We start from the raw sequence: 15,986 nt of genomic DNA, 5'->3' as shown, positions 1-15,986 counted from the left end.
CTTTGGCACCGATGGGAACTCTTTCAAAGACCCCCCCGGGTCCCCAGACCCCGATTTTAGAGCCCTGGCTCTAACGATCATCAAATACACAGCTTCGTGTTTCTACTTGTACGCTGTAATTGCCCGTTGAGTCGTCCATCTGCAGGAGAACAGGTAGTTGGCCGTGTTTCATTGCTGTACTTTGCCCCACCCACCAGCAGCTCCAGCCCTCCTGTGTAACCCCTGATTGGCTGAGGGGATTGCGGGTCCTGAGACTGAGCGCTCGACTCGGAGCTGCGCGTCCGCCAGTGTGCACCAGTGAAGCGAGAGGAGCGCTTGTTGGAGTCAACTAGACAGCCTACTGGCAACGAGTGGTGATTTCTTTTTTTCTGCCTCCACCAGGCTGGATATAGGCGACTGTGCTTCTACTTTGCTGCAGCCCAACATGAATTGCGTTTTGTACATACACTAGGCTCTTGCATCGTTTCCTCCCACTGGCTTTTGGCTACATTTTCAACGGATTTTTTTTGTCTTTGTGTGTGTTGTATGGACTAATTGCCGGGATATGTGCAGCCTTTTTCCAAGTGAGATACGAGGAAATTAATTAGTAAGTAAAAGCTTCAAGACTTGCAGAGGGGATGAAAGACTAAATCTGCTGGAAATAAAAAAGGTAATCGGGACTTCAGTGATGTGATGAGACATTCCTGCAATTGCCCCCCTGTTCTGTAGGCAAAGATATCCGGACTTAAGCTGTTGATTAATTTTGTGACTGCAGATCCTTTTAGATTTTTTTCATCAGATGTGCAGTTTGAAAGCCCGTAGCTGCCGTCCGAAGAGGAAATTTTTATTACTGCTTGTAATAGAGGCTATCACACAGAGCAAGATGTGTAACCAAAATGCGACTTAAATATTTGCAGGCACCAAGGCGGAGAATTTAACACGGACTTTTGAAACCCATTACTTGCAGGGAAGATTGAAATCTTTTGTGGACTTGCTCACAGGAATTGTGATTGTGTGTCTATGCAGTTCGAGCATTTTTCCTCCTTTCAGTCCTCCAGAAAATGGACAGTTCATCATATGAGTCATGTGTAAGACCAGTTCGCCGCTTGATAAGAGCTGCACGGATTTACACGCCTAAATCACTGTTGTGAGAAGATTCAGCATGTTTTCACAGATCTGTCGTCCCCAATGTTTCGCCCGCTGCAGTAGACCGGAGGATGTGCTCTGCCTGAGAAGAGTAAAATAGGCTAAGGCACTTGTTAGAATTATAGCTTTCACATCATGATTTAATTTGCATACACAAGAGCTATTCATCACCCAAACACTTTTCTGGACATTTCAGTGAGATGATTCATTTGGAACATTTTTGGTCTTTTCTCTGACATGCATTCTTGTGCGTAATTATTAAGGTTTTTATTAGGCAGAGAAAAACTCAACAGGTACAATGCAAACTAAGGAGATGGAATTAATACAATTAATTGCTGTGTTCCTCTTATTTTGGGTCGGGGCTGAGGCTGTTATCAACCTAAAGTATGGAATAAACGAGGAAATGAAGCCCGGGTCAGTGATTGGAAACGTGACAAAGGACGCACTAAAGCAAGGATTTCAGATTGCACCGCAGCCCCCGTACTTAAGGGTTATTTCCAATTCAGAACCACGATGGGTGGAACTGAGTCCAGCCGGAATCCTTACAACCCAAATGAAAATAGATCGGGATGTAGTTTGTCGACAGAACCCAAAGTGTGTTATTTCCCTAGAAGTGATGTCAAACTCCATGGAGATCTGTGTCATCAAAGTTGAAATTGAGGATTTGAACGATAACGCACCCAGATTCCCAACGAGCCACATTGACATTGAAATTTCTGAGAATGCCTCCCCTGGTACCAGGTTTCCCCTAGAGGGGGCAAGCGATCCGGACTCGGGGATCTTCGGAGTTCAGTCATATTCCATCACCCCAAATGAGCTTTTCGGACTAGAAATAAAGACGAGAGGGGATGGGTCAAAAATTGCTGAGCTTGTTGTGCAAAAATCGTTAGACAGGGAGACACAGTCTCACTACACATATGAAATCAGCGCAGAAGATGGAGGAGACCCTCCAAAGATAGGCGCGGTCCAGTTAAATATCAAGGTAATTGATTCTAATGACAACAACCCTGTCTTTGACGAGCCAGTGTATACAGTTAATGTGATGGAGAATTCCCCTATCAATACGTTAGTCATAGACTTGAATGCAACGGATCCTGACGAGGGCACTAATGGAGAGGTTGTGTACTCGTTCAACAGTTACGTCACCGAGAAAACGAGGGATGCGTTTAAAATTGACCCCAGAACCGGGATCATCACTGTCAACGGTGTTTTGGATTATGAAACAACGCAAATATACGAGATCGACGTCCAGGCCAAAGATCTAGGTCCCAACTCTATCCCGGCTCACTGCAAAGTCACAGTGAATGTTATGGATACGAACGATAACCCACCTGTCATCAGTCTACTCTCACTGAACACAGAGATGGTGGAAGTTAGTGAAAACGCGCAGCGTGGATATGTCATTGCGCTAGTGAGGGTGTCAGATAAGGATTCTGGGGCAAATGGCAAAGTGCAGTGCAGGCTGCAGGGCAATGTTCCGTTCAGACTGCAAGATTATGAAAGCTTCTCCACTATACTAGTTGATGGCAGGCTGGACAGAGAGCAAAAGGACACATACAACCTGACCATCCAAGCGGAGGACAGTGGCATCCCTCCTTTACGCGCCACAAAATCTCTGGTAGTCAAAGTCACAGATGAAAATGACAACCCTCCCCACTTCCTCAAGCCACACTATCAAGAGATGGTGATGGAAAACAACCTCCCTGGTTCATGTCTGCTTGCAGTGTCAGCGGAAGACCCAGACCTGGGGATGAATGGCACAGTTTCATACTCTATAGTCCCTGGTGAGATTAAGCACATGGATGTAAACACATATGTCAGCATAAACCCATCTGGCCGCATTTACTCCATGAGATCATTCGACCATGAATACACCAGGACTTTTGATTTCAAAGTTTTAGCCAGAGACAATGGTAATCCCTCTTTATCAAGTAACGCCACGGTGCGTATTGTGGTGTTGGATGTCAACGACAACACACCTGTTATGACAAACCCTCCCCTGGTTAATGGCACGGCGGAGGTTTCCATCCCTAGAAACGCTGGGGGGGGTTACATGGTGACCCAGGTGAAAGCAGACGACTATGACGAGGGGGAGAACGGGCGCCTGACCTACACCATCTCAGAGGGGGACAGGGCTTTCTTTGAAATCGACCAGGTGAACGGAGAGGTGCGCTCCACCAGGATGTTTGGAGAAAACGCAAAGTCCACCTACGAGATCACAGTGGTGGCGAGGGACCACGGCAAGCCTTCCCTCTCCGCCTCGGCCTACATCGTGGTGTACCTCTCCCCAGACCTGAACGCACAGGAGCCTATTGGACCTGTCAACCTGTCCCTCATCTTCATCATCGCCCTGGGCTCTATCGCAGCCATCCTGTTTGTCACCATGATTTTCGTGGCGGTGAAGTGCAAGAGGGATAATAAGGAGATCCGGACGTACAACTGCAGGTACTGAACAAATCTTGTGTGTGTTCATGTGTATGTGTATGTGTAAGTGTACTTGTGCGTGTGCATGTGCATATGAGAGAGCGAGACAGAGAGAGAGAGAGAGCCTGTGTGTGTGACCGTCATCGTGCCTGAAACTGCGAGTTGTCAGTGCATTGCTTTTGTCATGCAGCATGTAGAGGCCCGACTGTGAGGACTGCAGATTTTTTTTTCCACAGCTGTAACTGTGATAGACCCAAATAAACCCGACTGCTTTAAATCAGACGCATTCTGCTGAGGCCCACCGTTCCGTGTTAGGGAAACGTGATTGATTGTTTTAATCCTTCCATTGTAACCAATTGACTCATAAATATGACGGTTCAGCTGTCATGTTCAATTTGCGGGTGTGTTGCCGGACAATTAACGTCCCACTGGTTCAATAGCAGTCCCAGACATTTATTATTTAACGTCCACCATGGCTGATTGGCTGTTATCAGCTTTAATCTAGTGTGATTATCCTCCAGGATCATTCAGGTTTACCTCTGTTTTCTTTCTCACCAAAGAATATCAGCAGCAACAACAACGATAAAATAAAAATGACATAATGTTAATAATTTGAAAATTTATTGCAGTTTTTTTTTTGTTTTATAAAACCATGTAACTCACATCATAGTTATTAACCTATTTAGCCATTTTCCTGGAAAGGAGCGGATTATTATTTTCCGGACCTTGCATATTGAACAGTGTGTTTTGTTCATCAATCTGAACATCAGCTCTGGCTTTGATTTTCCTGTGCCACATTACCACTATAAATTTACATATAGATTGGATTTGAGAATTTAACCTGAAGCTATAATCATATTTTGCTCCAAACATAATTTTGTTGATTTGAAGTGAAGTTAGGCCATTTTTCAAACATGTAGTCCTGAAAAAAAAAACTAAAACCCCCAATATTGCTCAGATTTTTTAAAATTTATTTTCATGTAGGTTAATGTTTGTTTGTTAATGTTTTTTGTTAATTATATTATAATATTGAAATGAATTCTGGTTCTCTCTCTAGCAGCTCTGAGGAAAATCCTGTCACAAAGCAGAAGTACTCCAGTTTCAAGAGTGACTCTACCTCTCAGCGTATATGTACTTAAACTACACTTAAAATGTGTTGTTATACACGCCTGATTCCAAAGCACTGTGCTCGCACGGTGATCAGCTTGAACGGCTACTTTATGCAGTATCATATTTTTAGTTTTAGTTGTATGTTTTGTTCAGAGAAGAAACACTCACAGACAACAACAAATTCTAAATTCTAAACTGCTCTCAGTACTTTACTCTACTGGTGTGAGCCACTCTCCCTGCTGGGTGCTTTAATCAGCACTGATGTGTTCAGCTTCTCAGTCGCCACCTCGAATATGAGGAGCAGTTATCTCCAATTTATTGCTTGTCCTCTGTCAGTGTGTCTGACTCTGAAGATATCCCCTCCCAGATTTCAATTTGGGCACAGAGTAGAGAGACAACATGTTAAAATGATAAATGAAAAAGAAATGAAGTATTTTCTACCCTTGCAGCTGCCCATTTTCTTTCCTCTGAATCAAGGGGGAGCAGAATGGGGGCGGGAGCTGTTTTCAAGATGCAATCTAAAAGAAAAATGAAAAAGACAAACTACAATGGTGCTTCTTAGCCAGTGTGATTTTAGAAGCGACAGAGGATTAGAGCTGCATTTTAGTGTGGAACAGAGGCCAGTGGGGGCTGGTATAGCAGAGACGTTCCAGACAGACGAGAGAAGAACAGAGACATTCCAGATATTGCAATTTCATGGGTAACTATAGTTTTGTTGGGAGCTTTAATGGGAAATAAAAACATATGCTCCATGCCTTAAGGTTAAAAATAACCTCTTCCAGAGTTTGAGGTAATGCAGATTGTAAAAAACATCACAAATTATATAGAATATGTCTAGTGAAGTTTGTAGTGATCACTATAGAGCACATAGCATCTGTTCTCCTGTGGAAAACTGCAAGGCTGTGCGAAGAATGGATATTTTCCCCAGTCTGAGAATCCTTTGATAAAACATGGCTGTGTTGCTCATTTTCTCTTATTAAAGTCAAAATATTCAGTTCAAGTTTGCAGCAGCCACTGAGAGCAGCTAAATGAATTTGAATCTGCAGTTCTCTTGCTCTCCGCTTTGCTAGTGGGCTTGCTTGATAATGACAGAAAAAATGGAATTAGTGTGGGTTGTGTGCTTTGAATATGATTGCATATACCGGTAGTGCTGTTGAGTATCAGTGTGTCCTTTTGCTTTGCTTTTGTGGTTTTGGCATGTTTGCATCTTATCTGCCTGTTTGTGACATGTCGTTTGTTGAGCATGCAAATGCAAACAAACAAGGGATGACAGCTCCATTACAAGCCGGGAGTGGGGAATCGCCTAAGTGTGCTGTTCCACCCTGGACACGGGCAATGCGCCTTTGTCTGGCACCCATGGTCGAACAGCGCCCTAGCTGGCATGGCGGGCGAGCTCTTTGACCATGTGGACAGGGGAGGGCAAGGCAGAACACTGCTTTATTGAGTCTGTTCAGTTTCTTCTACTTGCGCAGGGTGGCGGAGTACTCATATGGCAACCAGAAGAAGTCCAGCAAGAAGAAGAAGCTGAGCAAGAACGACATCCGCCTGGTGCCACGAGACGTCGAGGAGACAGACAAGATGAATGTGGTGAGTTGCTCGTCTCTCACCTCCTCGCTCAACTACTTCGACTACCATCAGCAGAGCCTGCCGCTGGGTTGCAGGCGCTCGGAGAGCACCTTCCTCAACGTGGAGAACCAGAACTCACGCAATGCGGCTCCCAACCATGGCTATCAGCACCCATTCACTGGGCAGGGCCACCAACAGCCAGACCTCATCATCAACGGCATGCCACTGCCAGAGGTGAGAATCAATCCGCTGTGCTCTGTTCTAAATCCTTGGCTGGGCAGCTTTGGGTGTCAGGGGTAGAAGATAAGGGGGGTGGTTGGTTTTAAAATTGGATTCATATGACTAAACATGAGGTTTCATCAGCAGTGCCTTGTTAGATTTCCATTCCCATTAATTGCTACTAATAGGTGCCCTTGGTGGTGCTGAATCCTGAGAATGAATTGAAAAGATGTTATTCACCACCTTTCAACACGCATCAAGGTCTAATGATATTTAGCATCCTACCATACCACAGGTTACCGTGTCCGTCAGTGAAATGTCTGTCTGTTACTGATGGAAAGCTGAGCTATTTGAAGTGGCACTTGTGACGTTATGCCAGTCAATCTGAGCAGAATCCTTCGAGGCATTTCAAGGTGCCGAGACACTGAAGCTGACCTGTGAGTGAGAGCGCTTTGCCAAGCAGAATTTGGAGGCCTGACAAAGTGGATTATTTGGCCTCTCCCCTAGTCCACTTGTTTATTTTTTTTTTATTTGTGTGTGCTGAGCTATTGCAAAAAGAACAGGAGTCTGAGCACCTGCTAGGTGTATTGACCCAACTAATCAGCTCCACCACATGTCATTTCAGGTGCTAGCAGAAAGAATAATCATTGCTTAAATGCTTTATCTGTGTGTCGTCCATTTGGCTGCTCTGTTACCGCATGGCCGCTCTGCACAGCCAGCCATTGAATTACCCTGACATACCATGCATGGCTCCAGCAGGGCAGTGAAGTTCTGACTTGAAAGACCATTCAAGCCGACAGAGTGTATGCCGACCAAGTGATCTTTAGTTTATAGATTTTCCTATGTATGAACTGGTCTATTGGATTCTTTGGGCAACCTCCCTCCCTCTCTCCTCATGACCCACTTCTCCTTGATCCCATGGGAGAAAGGGACATTTATGTTTGTGTGTGTGTGTGTGTGTGTGTGTGTGTGTGTGAGAGTGAGAGAGAAAATGTGCATCAGTTTGTGTGTTTATATAAGAATGTGTATCACACTCACTCCTATAGACAGCAGCAAATAAGATCCAGCACCACGTACACACGTACACACGTACACACACACACACTTGTAATTGATGACTCCAATCTCCGTTTGACATTCAGTGAGGAGGAGGTGTGGGGTTGGGAGTGGGGGTCTTAAAACAAGAAACACAAGATGGATATTGATGTATTGACTGGATGATCCAGAGAGATCCAGGCACCGATGGATCCTGAGGGGTCAATGAGACCTACTTACAGGCATGCTGATTTACTGGGCCTGTCTGAGCTGGTTCCGACTGAGTGTGTGTGCGAGTAACACAGGTGGAAAGAATGAGAAATGTTGCAGGGGATTGTCCTGTGGCATTATCCGGTCAGTGGAGGCAGAGGTGGGGGATTCAGCAGGTTCATGCGGTGACCCGTATGCTGTGATTGCATTTGCTGGTAGGTAGTGCTATGCAGGTCACCACCACCCTTTCTTCAGCCAAAAAATGCGGTTCTGGCTTCAGAAGGAAATCAACCTCAGCTGTAAAAAGCTCCAGCAGTATCCTGTCTCTGTGGCTTAACCATCCAATAAAAGCACATTTGCCGCAGGATTAGGAGAGCCTTTATTTGTTTCAGCTAATGAAAAAGTGGAGAGGGAGACAAATAGGGTTGGAGATTGATTTTGATGATTCCATATGCAAAGCTTGGAGTTATCTTGATAGAGCTGTGTGAGGGCAGATAGAGAGATACGGAGGGAAGAAGTGAGCAAGGGTGAATGAGTCTTAGTGCCAGGTGTCTTAGCCCCGACTACGTTTTCTCATTTTCTTTGAGGCAGTTGATCGGTTTGATAGAGGCTGGGCCTGTTTAGCATGCAGCGTCCATCGCTCTCCGCCTTACACATGATGTTGACAAACATCTCTTTGACCCGGCCTCGCATATTTTCCCTGGACTGAGAAAAGAGAGAGAGAGTGTGTGTGTGTGTGTGTGTGTGTGTGTGTGTGTGTGTGTGTGTGTGTGTGTGTGTGTGTGTGTGTGTGTGTGTGTGTGTGTGTGTGTGTGTGTGAGATGGAGAAAGTAAGTGAGGAATAGCCCTTAAACATAGTAACCCCTCTGCAACGACAGTTGTCATTGTTTTCTTTCCTCCCTGTTGTGACATTTGCAGGAGACAGAAGCTCTACAGTATGTTGAAATGTTGCTCTTAAATGAAAAATGTTTTCAGTATAATTACAATACCATTTATAGCACAAACAAACGGCAGTGAAATGACTGATAATTGCTTTGTTACAATGAGCAAGCTTGGGCTTGAAACCACTTGACTCCACAAGTCCTCAACCCATATCCCATTGACTGGCTAGGACACACGAGTGGCTGCACTGTTGTGATTACTGAGGCTGCTTTGTCCCAAAAAATTGTTTTCATCCTGAGGGCAACCTCATAATTATCCATGATTCATTTATCCTCAGCGGCACAGCTTTTTGTTTTTACACCAGGGCACAATGTCTCTGTGTTTGTTTATTTTCCAAACATGTAGTTTAAAATTATCATAGCCATCAGAATGTGGATACGAGGTCATATTTGTTTTGCTAATGGAGGGAAAGAGAATATGGGTCCGTGTCTCTTTGTAATTTATGTTTTTGATCGATGCAAAGTTCTCCTCTATTGTTCGTTCATGTGGGGCAGTGAGCATCCTTCTTATGTCGGAGCAGCTGGAGTCGAGCTTTTCCTGCTTCCGACAAAGCACGCTGGCAAACACACGTACGCACCCAAACACACACACGCACACTGCAGACTTGGCCAAGATAACAGTGACAGGTCTCCCCAAAGGCCTCATACCTGCAATTGCATTGTGTATATTGTATTCTCCCCTGTGAGAATGTGTACCAGTATATACCTCCCTGAACATGGCTGTCCATTGTTTTGAAAAGCATCAGCTGTGAGATGTTTGTTAGACCTGCCTGTGGTAGCACTAATATGAACGCTCACAAGAGAATAGAGCTGTCTTCCATGGCTTAATTATAGTGAATCACTTGGTGGGGGAAACAATTATACAGTAAAGGAATGGCCTTTGGCTAGAATGTGTTTTTGAATTTGTAATGTGTACTAAGGCTTCTCACACCTGTGATTCCAGATAATGAGCATAGCAAAAAAAAAAAAAAAGAAAAAAAAAGTTATCTTACGTTATTGATTAATCTTTTTCTCTTACACTGGTGATAAATGAATCAGAAAAAAAGGTGATAAATGAATCAGAAGGTGATGAATGAATTAGAAAAGGGAGGGGGGGCACTACATGGCGTAAAACGTTCAGTATGCGGTGGAGAGTGTGCTTCTCATGTTAAGTTAATTGATAATTGATGCAATCATCCTCCAGATTCTCTCTGCACTGTTTCCTTAAAGATACTGTTGGTACAGTAAGTCTCTGTGATACTGTGCTTTATTATCCGCCACAGTGGCGGGTTCAGATGTTCATTTTGTGTTTGTTTGTTCGGCTCTCACAGTCAATCAAAGCACCATAAATGAGAAAATGAAAATTGAAACAAAACAACTGACAAGGTATCTCCGTGCGCCAGTCTTGCTGTTTTTCCCTGTTAGTAAGGAAGACGTTTCGATATTGATGTAGGAGAGACAACAGGGAGTGGTTCCATCGAGGCTGCACATCCCTCGCTATCACTTCACATCAGGACAATATGCATGGGAGCATTCAAACGTGTCATATTGAGCATGCAAAGTAGATGTCATGCTGTCAGCGCGCACTACACATCTGTTGAAACTGCCAATCTCCCCCCACACACGTACTCATGAATACACACGCACACACAATATTTCTTATGGAGCGTCACATTTATTTGAAATATGGGCTGTGACATTATCATTTACATCATTACAACCAACTCAGAAATCAGAGCGAAGGAGAAATGAGAGGCATAATCCAACATTTTCGATAATCAAACATTGTTGTGATTCTGCATTTAAAGTACTCTTCTAATGTTGTCATGATATTGTCATCATTCCCTGGTGTTTAAGATATGATTAGCTCTTAATGTTTCTAATAATATTTCCTCTAGTGTTGACGAAAATTTTACATATTCGCTGCAGTTTGAAGCTGTTTCTCCTCAGTGCAGACACTTTTACAGAATGTGAAATAATTGATATTTCCCCATCATTTTAGCAGCTCTTTAACTTTTTGGTCAAGACAATGGTGCAGATTTTCAGTGGGAATTCAAGCTTTATTCCACTTTATCTTTACTTTACGGCTGCAATTGACAGAAAGCAAAGAACATCAGCTCTTGGTTGAAAGTATATTTGGGAGAGGACAACATGGAGAGCAGAGAAGCAGAAAGTGCAAGTAAAGGTCTGTCTCTTGTCTCCGCTCTCACATTGTTGCTGAGTGACTCCGGCTAGAACTTCTTTTAAAATGGAAAAGTTCACAGTTTTCAATGCCGTTTGGAAGTGAATAGAACTGAATGAGTCTGAAATTTTCAGCAAAGCAAGTTCAAAAATATTCCCATGGCTTCGGCGTTGAAACAGGATAAACATTAGAATAACATAAGTGAAGGCGATAAAATAATAAAAAATCTGATTTTTCTTTCATTTACACACTATTACAAGGTTTTCTGAGATGTACGATGGCAGTTCAATCCAGTCCCATTCTACCAAGGGATTGAGATGTTTTACACATGGATTTTTTAAAAAGATATTTGTAAATTATTGATTGAATATTAAATTCAATCATATAAATTCAGCGTACACTGCAAAAAGCTACAGAACAGTAAAGCAGATGTCTTACAGTACCTCTTCAGCGTGGAGCAGTTTGTCACTGACTAATCACGGTGGGAAAGAAACGACAGATATACAGATATTGTGCGGTAAGGGAAGGGATGCATAACTGCTTGATCTTAAGAGTCTGTGTTTTTTTATATATATATTTTGATGTGTTGGAGTGGAAGGTGTATGTTGCATTCTTTTAAGTCTTCTTCTTTCAAAGGATTCGAGAAAGAATTGTTTCATCTCCTAAAGCTTCAGATGCGCACTGATTGAGTGGCAGATGAACCTGTTAATTATTAAGAGAGGTTATTTGTAAGGCAGGGGCTTCAGAAATGCTCTGCTTTTCAAGTGTCAGTGTTTATAAGGTGAAATAAAGCCTTGTCTGTCAGAAATAAATTAACGGTTGTGACAGTGATGTACCCGGTGCCCTCTTATTACATTCCTCGGCTGGCTCCTCCCATCGTGTTTAGCACACGAAACGGGTGACGCTGTGGCATGATTTACTGACATTACTCAACAAGATGGTTTTCACTTCATGCACAACCAGTGCTAGTTTTACACTTGGTTGGGTTTTTATAGCCTTGACCCCAACCCGCAACACCCCAGCACGTCATTCTCGATGTTGCAGAGGTACAATGAAATGACATAACAACCCCAGGCAGCCAGTCACAAGCATCCAGGCCCGCCGGGTTACCACTCTCTCGTTGGGATCAGAGCACCCAGCCAAAAGAGCTTAAGAGTCAAAACACATGAGTGACGCCGGCTGATGTACACATGTCACTGTATGTGTCCTTAACCACATGTGACTGGTACGGAGCATACAGAGGGAGTAATACCGTAGAGAAACGGCGAGGCCGAGAAAAACGAAGAGAGACAGAGTGAGAGAAGAGGGGGAGAGAGATCTATTTATAGGATGCCAATGATTTTCTACAACCTGTATTGCTACCGCCTGAAACATGTTATTTTTCTCTGTAAAATGAGGCATAAGATGAGGAAAAGATTTTATTGCATGGAAAGCAATAATGTCACTTTTCTATTGTTAATTCACAATTTTTTTCTTCCCCTGAAAAAACAAATATTATGATTATTTCCATGTACCTGCAAAGGTGGAAAATGGTGTTAGCTAAGGATGGTGGTTTGGCTTTTGAACCAACTCAACCAGGATAAAACTGTCGAATGGCTGAACATCTTGAGAGCATCAGCAAACAGACATTTTTTAAGCTGTTCTATACATCATCACACAAGCGCACAATTAAATCAAAATAATAAAGCAGAATCATATTGTACTAATCTGCTTAATCATTCATCCATCTTTTTAGAGGTTCAAGACGACAGCTCTGAAAAGGAAAATATATTTTAAATTACTTTAAAAGCTTGATCATGTGGAAAGAATTAACTTTCTTTTAAACCTATTAAACATCAAAGGAAGAGGATTTTTTGTGGAGCTAAAAATAGTCACGTAATGGCATTAGTAGTCCCACAATTTATGTTAAAAGATTTTTACTGGACACGCACCTAAATGCACAAAAGGGTATAATGGCGTTGGGCTCATAGGTTGATGGGTCCACCCGTAAATGAGAGAAGGCTAAATGGAGTGAAGGAAATGGACATAGTGATGATGTTTATCGCCGGGGAAGGGGACATCATTACGCACCTTGTTAAGCCCTGCGAGCAATGCTGCGAGGACGTAATTACCCATTTAAATGAGTTTCCCGTGGCGTTGTTTTTTTATTTTTTTTTTAATTCTCAAATTAAACTCTCTGACACAAATATGCCGCATTGTGTTTTCTTTCATGGAAATCCTTGGACTGTCAAGTCCCAACCGAGAGGAAACTAACGTGAGGAAATTAACCATCAAGAAAATGTATTTATTAAGACATTTTGAAACAATCACATCCTTTCATACATTTTCTTGCCAAGTGTGTGTCAAACCCCTGCGGTCTTTAATGTGAAGCAAAACTAAGGTGGTGTTTTAAGGGAAATAAATAAAACCAAACAAGTCTTAAAACTTATAACAACGGAAGGCTCCAGGAGAATTAAAAAAAAACAAAAAAAAAAACAGTCTATCATTAATGCAGGTTTTGCTGCCCATGGTGGAAAATGCCTGTAGTTAGATCGGATATAGAAAAGGTCAGCCTACATATTTAAAACACAAAACCTAAGACTTGTTATTGCCAAGAGTGAAATCTATTTCCTGTGGAAGCTTAAATACTGTTTGCAATGTTGTATCCAGTGTATATATTAGGAGGCATGTTCCCACCTCTGCCCCTCTGACTTATTGTACAATGTGTGTTGATGTGCCGTGTAAGAAAAACCTTTAGTATATATTTGTCCTCCTTGCAGACAACAATAACCTGGAACTCACAGCCAGTCTTTGGGGAAATTAATTTTTTTCTTTTCTGATCTGTTGTAGAACAACAAAATCAGAATGTTTTTCATCAAGTAAAGTGAGAAAATGACAGCTATTATTTAAGTCAGCCAATAACGAATATCCTCCTCAAATGTGCGGAGAGAAAAGGTATCATTTAAAATTCATGGATATCAGGCTTGAGTTTTTTTCCCACTGTCCTGTCTGAGCTGCAGCGCGAGTCACCAAACCTGTTGCCACATTGTTAAGAGAGTTCCCAGAGCTTCATCCTGAGTGCTGATGCTGTGCTTTTTGAGTGATGGGGAAATGGGGGAGGGACTCCGTGGAACATTACAATACTCGCTTTGAATGGAAACTTTTCCAAGCAGCCAGCTCTGACACCAGGGAAGAATGACCTTTCCAAGTGTCCTGTTTTTTGCCTAAAACAAAGAGGGAGCAGGAGGATGTTAGTTAGCATTTCCCCCATCAGATTAAATGTCAACTTCTGCATGCATAATTGTAGAGTGGAGCGGAGGAAGACTTGAAGTGAACCAATTTGCTGGTGGATAGATGAATCCTGAGCTTAGTTAGTCACTGCATTGCAGATATCTTCACGGTTCTTTCGGTGTCATCTGCTTACACTTCACTGTTTTAATTGTCGTTATATTTGGATCTGTGTGTTGCCGCTGTACCTGGTTTTACAGTAATTGTAACATCCAGTGAAACTTAATTCAGCTGGAAACAAAAGAATTATGCTTTTGTCATGTCTACCTCTTTTAAATGGCAGAGAACGGGAATCTAAAGAAGGCAGAGCAGACAAAAGGGAGCAAACATCATTGTATCACACACACAAATGCTGCATTATACCTTTGTTTTGTTTGCTCCAGCGGTGAAGCAGCCTTTCCTGTTCCTCCCCTCCTTTCATTTCGGCAAATTCATACAGTGCTTTTGTTTCTAAGATAAACCTGGATTTGCATTAGGGAGCGCATGTATGGGATGTTTGATGATGACGGAGGCTGCTGGCAGGCAAGCCACTATAGCAGCAACGTCGCACGCCTCAGAGGCATGCAGCAGTAGGGCTAGAGGAGCAGCAGGGTAGCGTAATTGTGCATTGTTCATCCACAGAACAGAGGCAGAGCATGTAATGAGCTGTAGCATTTTCACCCAGCCAGCCTAATGGGCTATGACCGAGTATAGGCCTCTCAGAGCCCTCACATTCCCCCTGCCCTGTGTGGCCAGTGTCTCGGGCCTCTTCCTTTCTTTTCTCTCGTCCTCCCCTTTTTCTCTGCCCGATCAGCGTCAACCACTCCTTCACCCCTGTTATCCACCTCCTTTATCTCCGCTCCCCTACCCATTGTCCCCCTGTCTGAGGAGATGGTGGGACCCCTAATGTGTTCAGTGTGTGGCTCCTTTTCTCATTCATGATGTCTGAAAAGCTCTAAGCAGTCAGTCTGATTCAGGCTGACATAAATCAGAACAGCTCACTGATGGAGCGCCGCATGCTGTGTGATTACATTAAAAACCCAAACACAACATACAAATAAAAGTTCAGGAGGAGAATTTGCTGATGTTAGGTGTAGAGGATTTGTTGTTAGAAGTCGGCTCATTTTTCTATCAAAGGCTGTTTTGCATTTTGATTATCTAGTTTTCCTGAAAGCAATTCAGGTGGGCCTGTTTCACTCAGGTTTGTTTTCCCAGGATTAGGGCTTTTCAGAAAGGGCCCAGGCATATTATTTACGCCCATATCTAGTTCCCAGAGAGGCGGGAAAGCATTTCTTTGCTTGAGTGATACCAGGTCAAGTTGGAAAGACAAGAATGTGTGCCAGGGAATAGATTAGATATCTACTCTGGGCTGAGCACGGAGGATGAAATCACTACTAATGATAATAGTTATGATTGCCTTCCAAGGGAATTGATAACGACTTCACCCGCCTCTTTGTGCTCTCTTATGGGATCATAAAACAATATTCAGGGTTCAGTCTGTGTCTGGCTGTGGAGCACAATGGGACGTCGGTTTAGACTTTCCTCTCACGTCCACCATTTGACATACCACAGCTCAGGCAGCCAAGTTAATGAATGAAAAGCACTTGGCCTCTGTCAGACTGCTCCGAGTGCACTACTTTCCTCAGTAACCTCCTCAGTTCAAGATTTCTCTCCTGTACCTGCTCTCTATTTGAGAGCTGTTCCCAGTTCAGTCTTGTGAGGAGCTAGTGAGTACGCAAAGCAGCATGTCTATACTTGTTAAAGGGAAGACTGCTTATAATCTTTGTGCTTTAATGACAGGGGTTGACTGCTCCATCTGTGAGCATGGCAAGAGGGTCATTGTGGAGCTGCATTCAACGACTCTTATCTAGTTCTGCAATTGTAACATCAAAGTAGGCTGTAAGGACTCTTCATACGTCGACATGTATAATACATGCATGTACATTAAT

General features: G+C 43.1%; 1 protein-coding gene across 8 annotated transcripts in view; it reads left to right on the top strand.

The window, feature by feature from the left end:
- The first annotated feature begins 279 nt into the window (after positions 1-279).
- The window catches only part of pcdh19 (protocadherin 19), a 54,345-nt gene continuing 38,638 nt past the window's right edge, over positions 280-15,986 (top strand). For 2 of the 8 annotated variants that reach the window (XM_056382790.1, XM_056382789.1), the window contains exons 1-2: positions 280-3,570; positions 6,132-6,246. In XM_056382790.1, coding sequence (XP_056238765.1) covers positions 1,424-3,570; positions 6,132-6,246 — 2,262 coding nt within the window. In that variant the 5' untranslated portion in view covers positions 280-1,423. Of the gene's footprint in view, positions 3,571-6,113; positions 6,460-15,986 lie in introns of all 8 variants that reach the window. The other 6 variants (XM_056382784.1, XM_056382783.1, XM_056382788.1 and 3 more) reach the window with 3 other exon arrangements.

Source organism: Seriola aureovittata, chromosome 8 (genome assembly GCF_021018895.1).
Source record: "Seriola aureovittata isolate HTS-2021-v1 ecotype China chromosome 8, ASM2101889v1, whole genome shotgun sequence".
In the NCBI taxonomy this organism is placed as follows: Eukaryota; Metazoa; Chordata; class Actinopteri; order Carangiformes; family Carangidae; genus Seriola; species Seriola aureovittata.
Note: the sequence above shows the minus strand (reverse complement) of the source record. Positions and strands in the feature narration are given on the sequence as shown.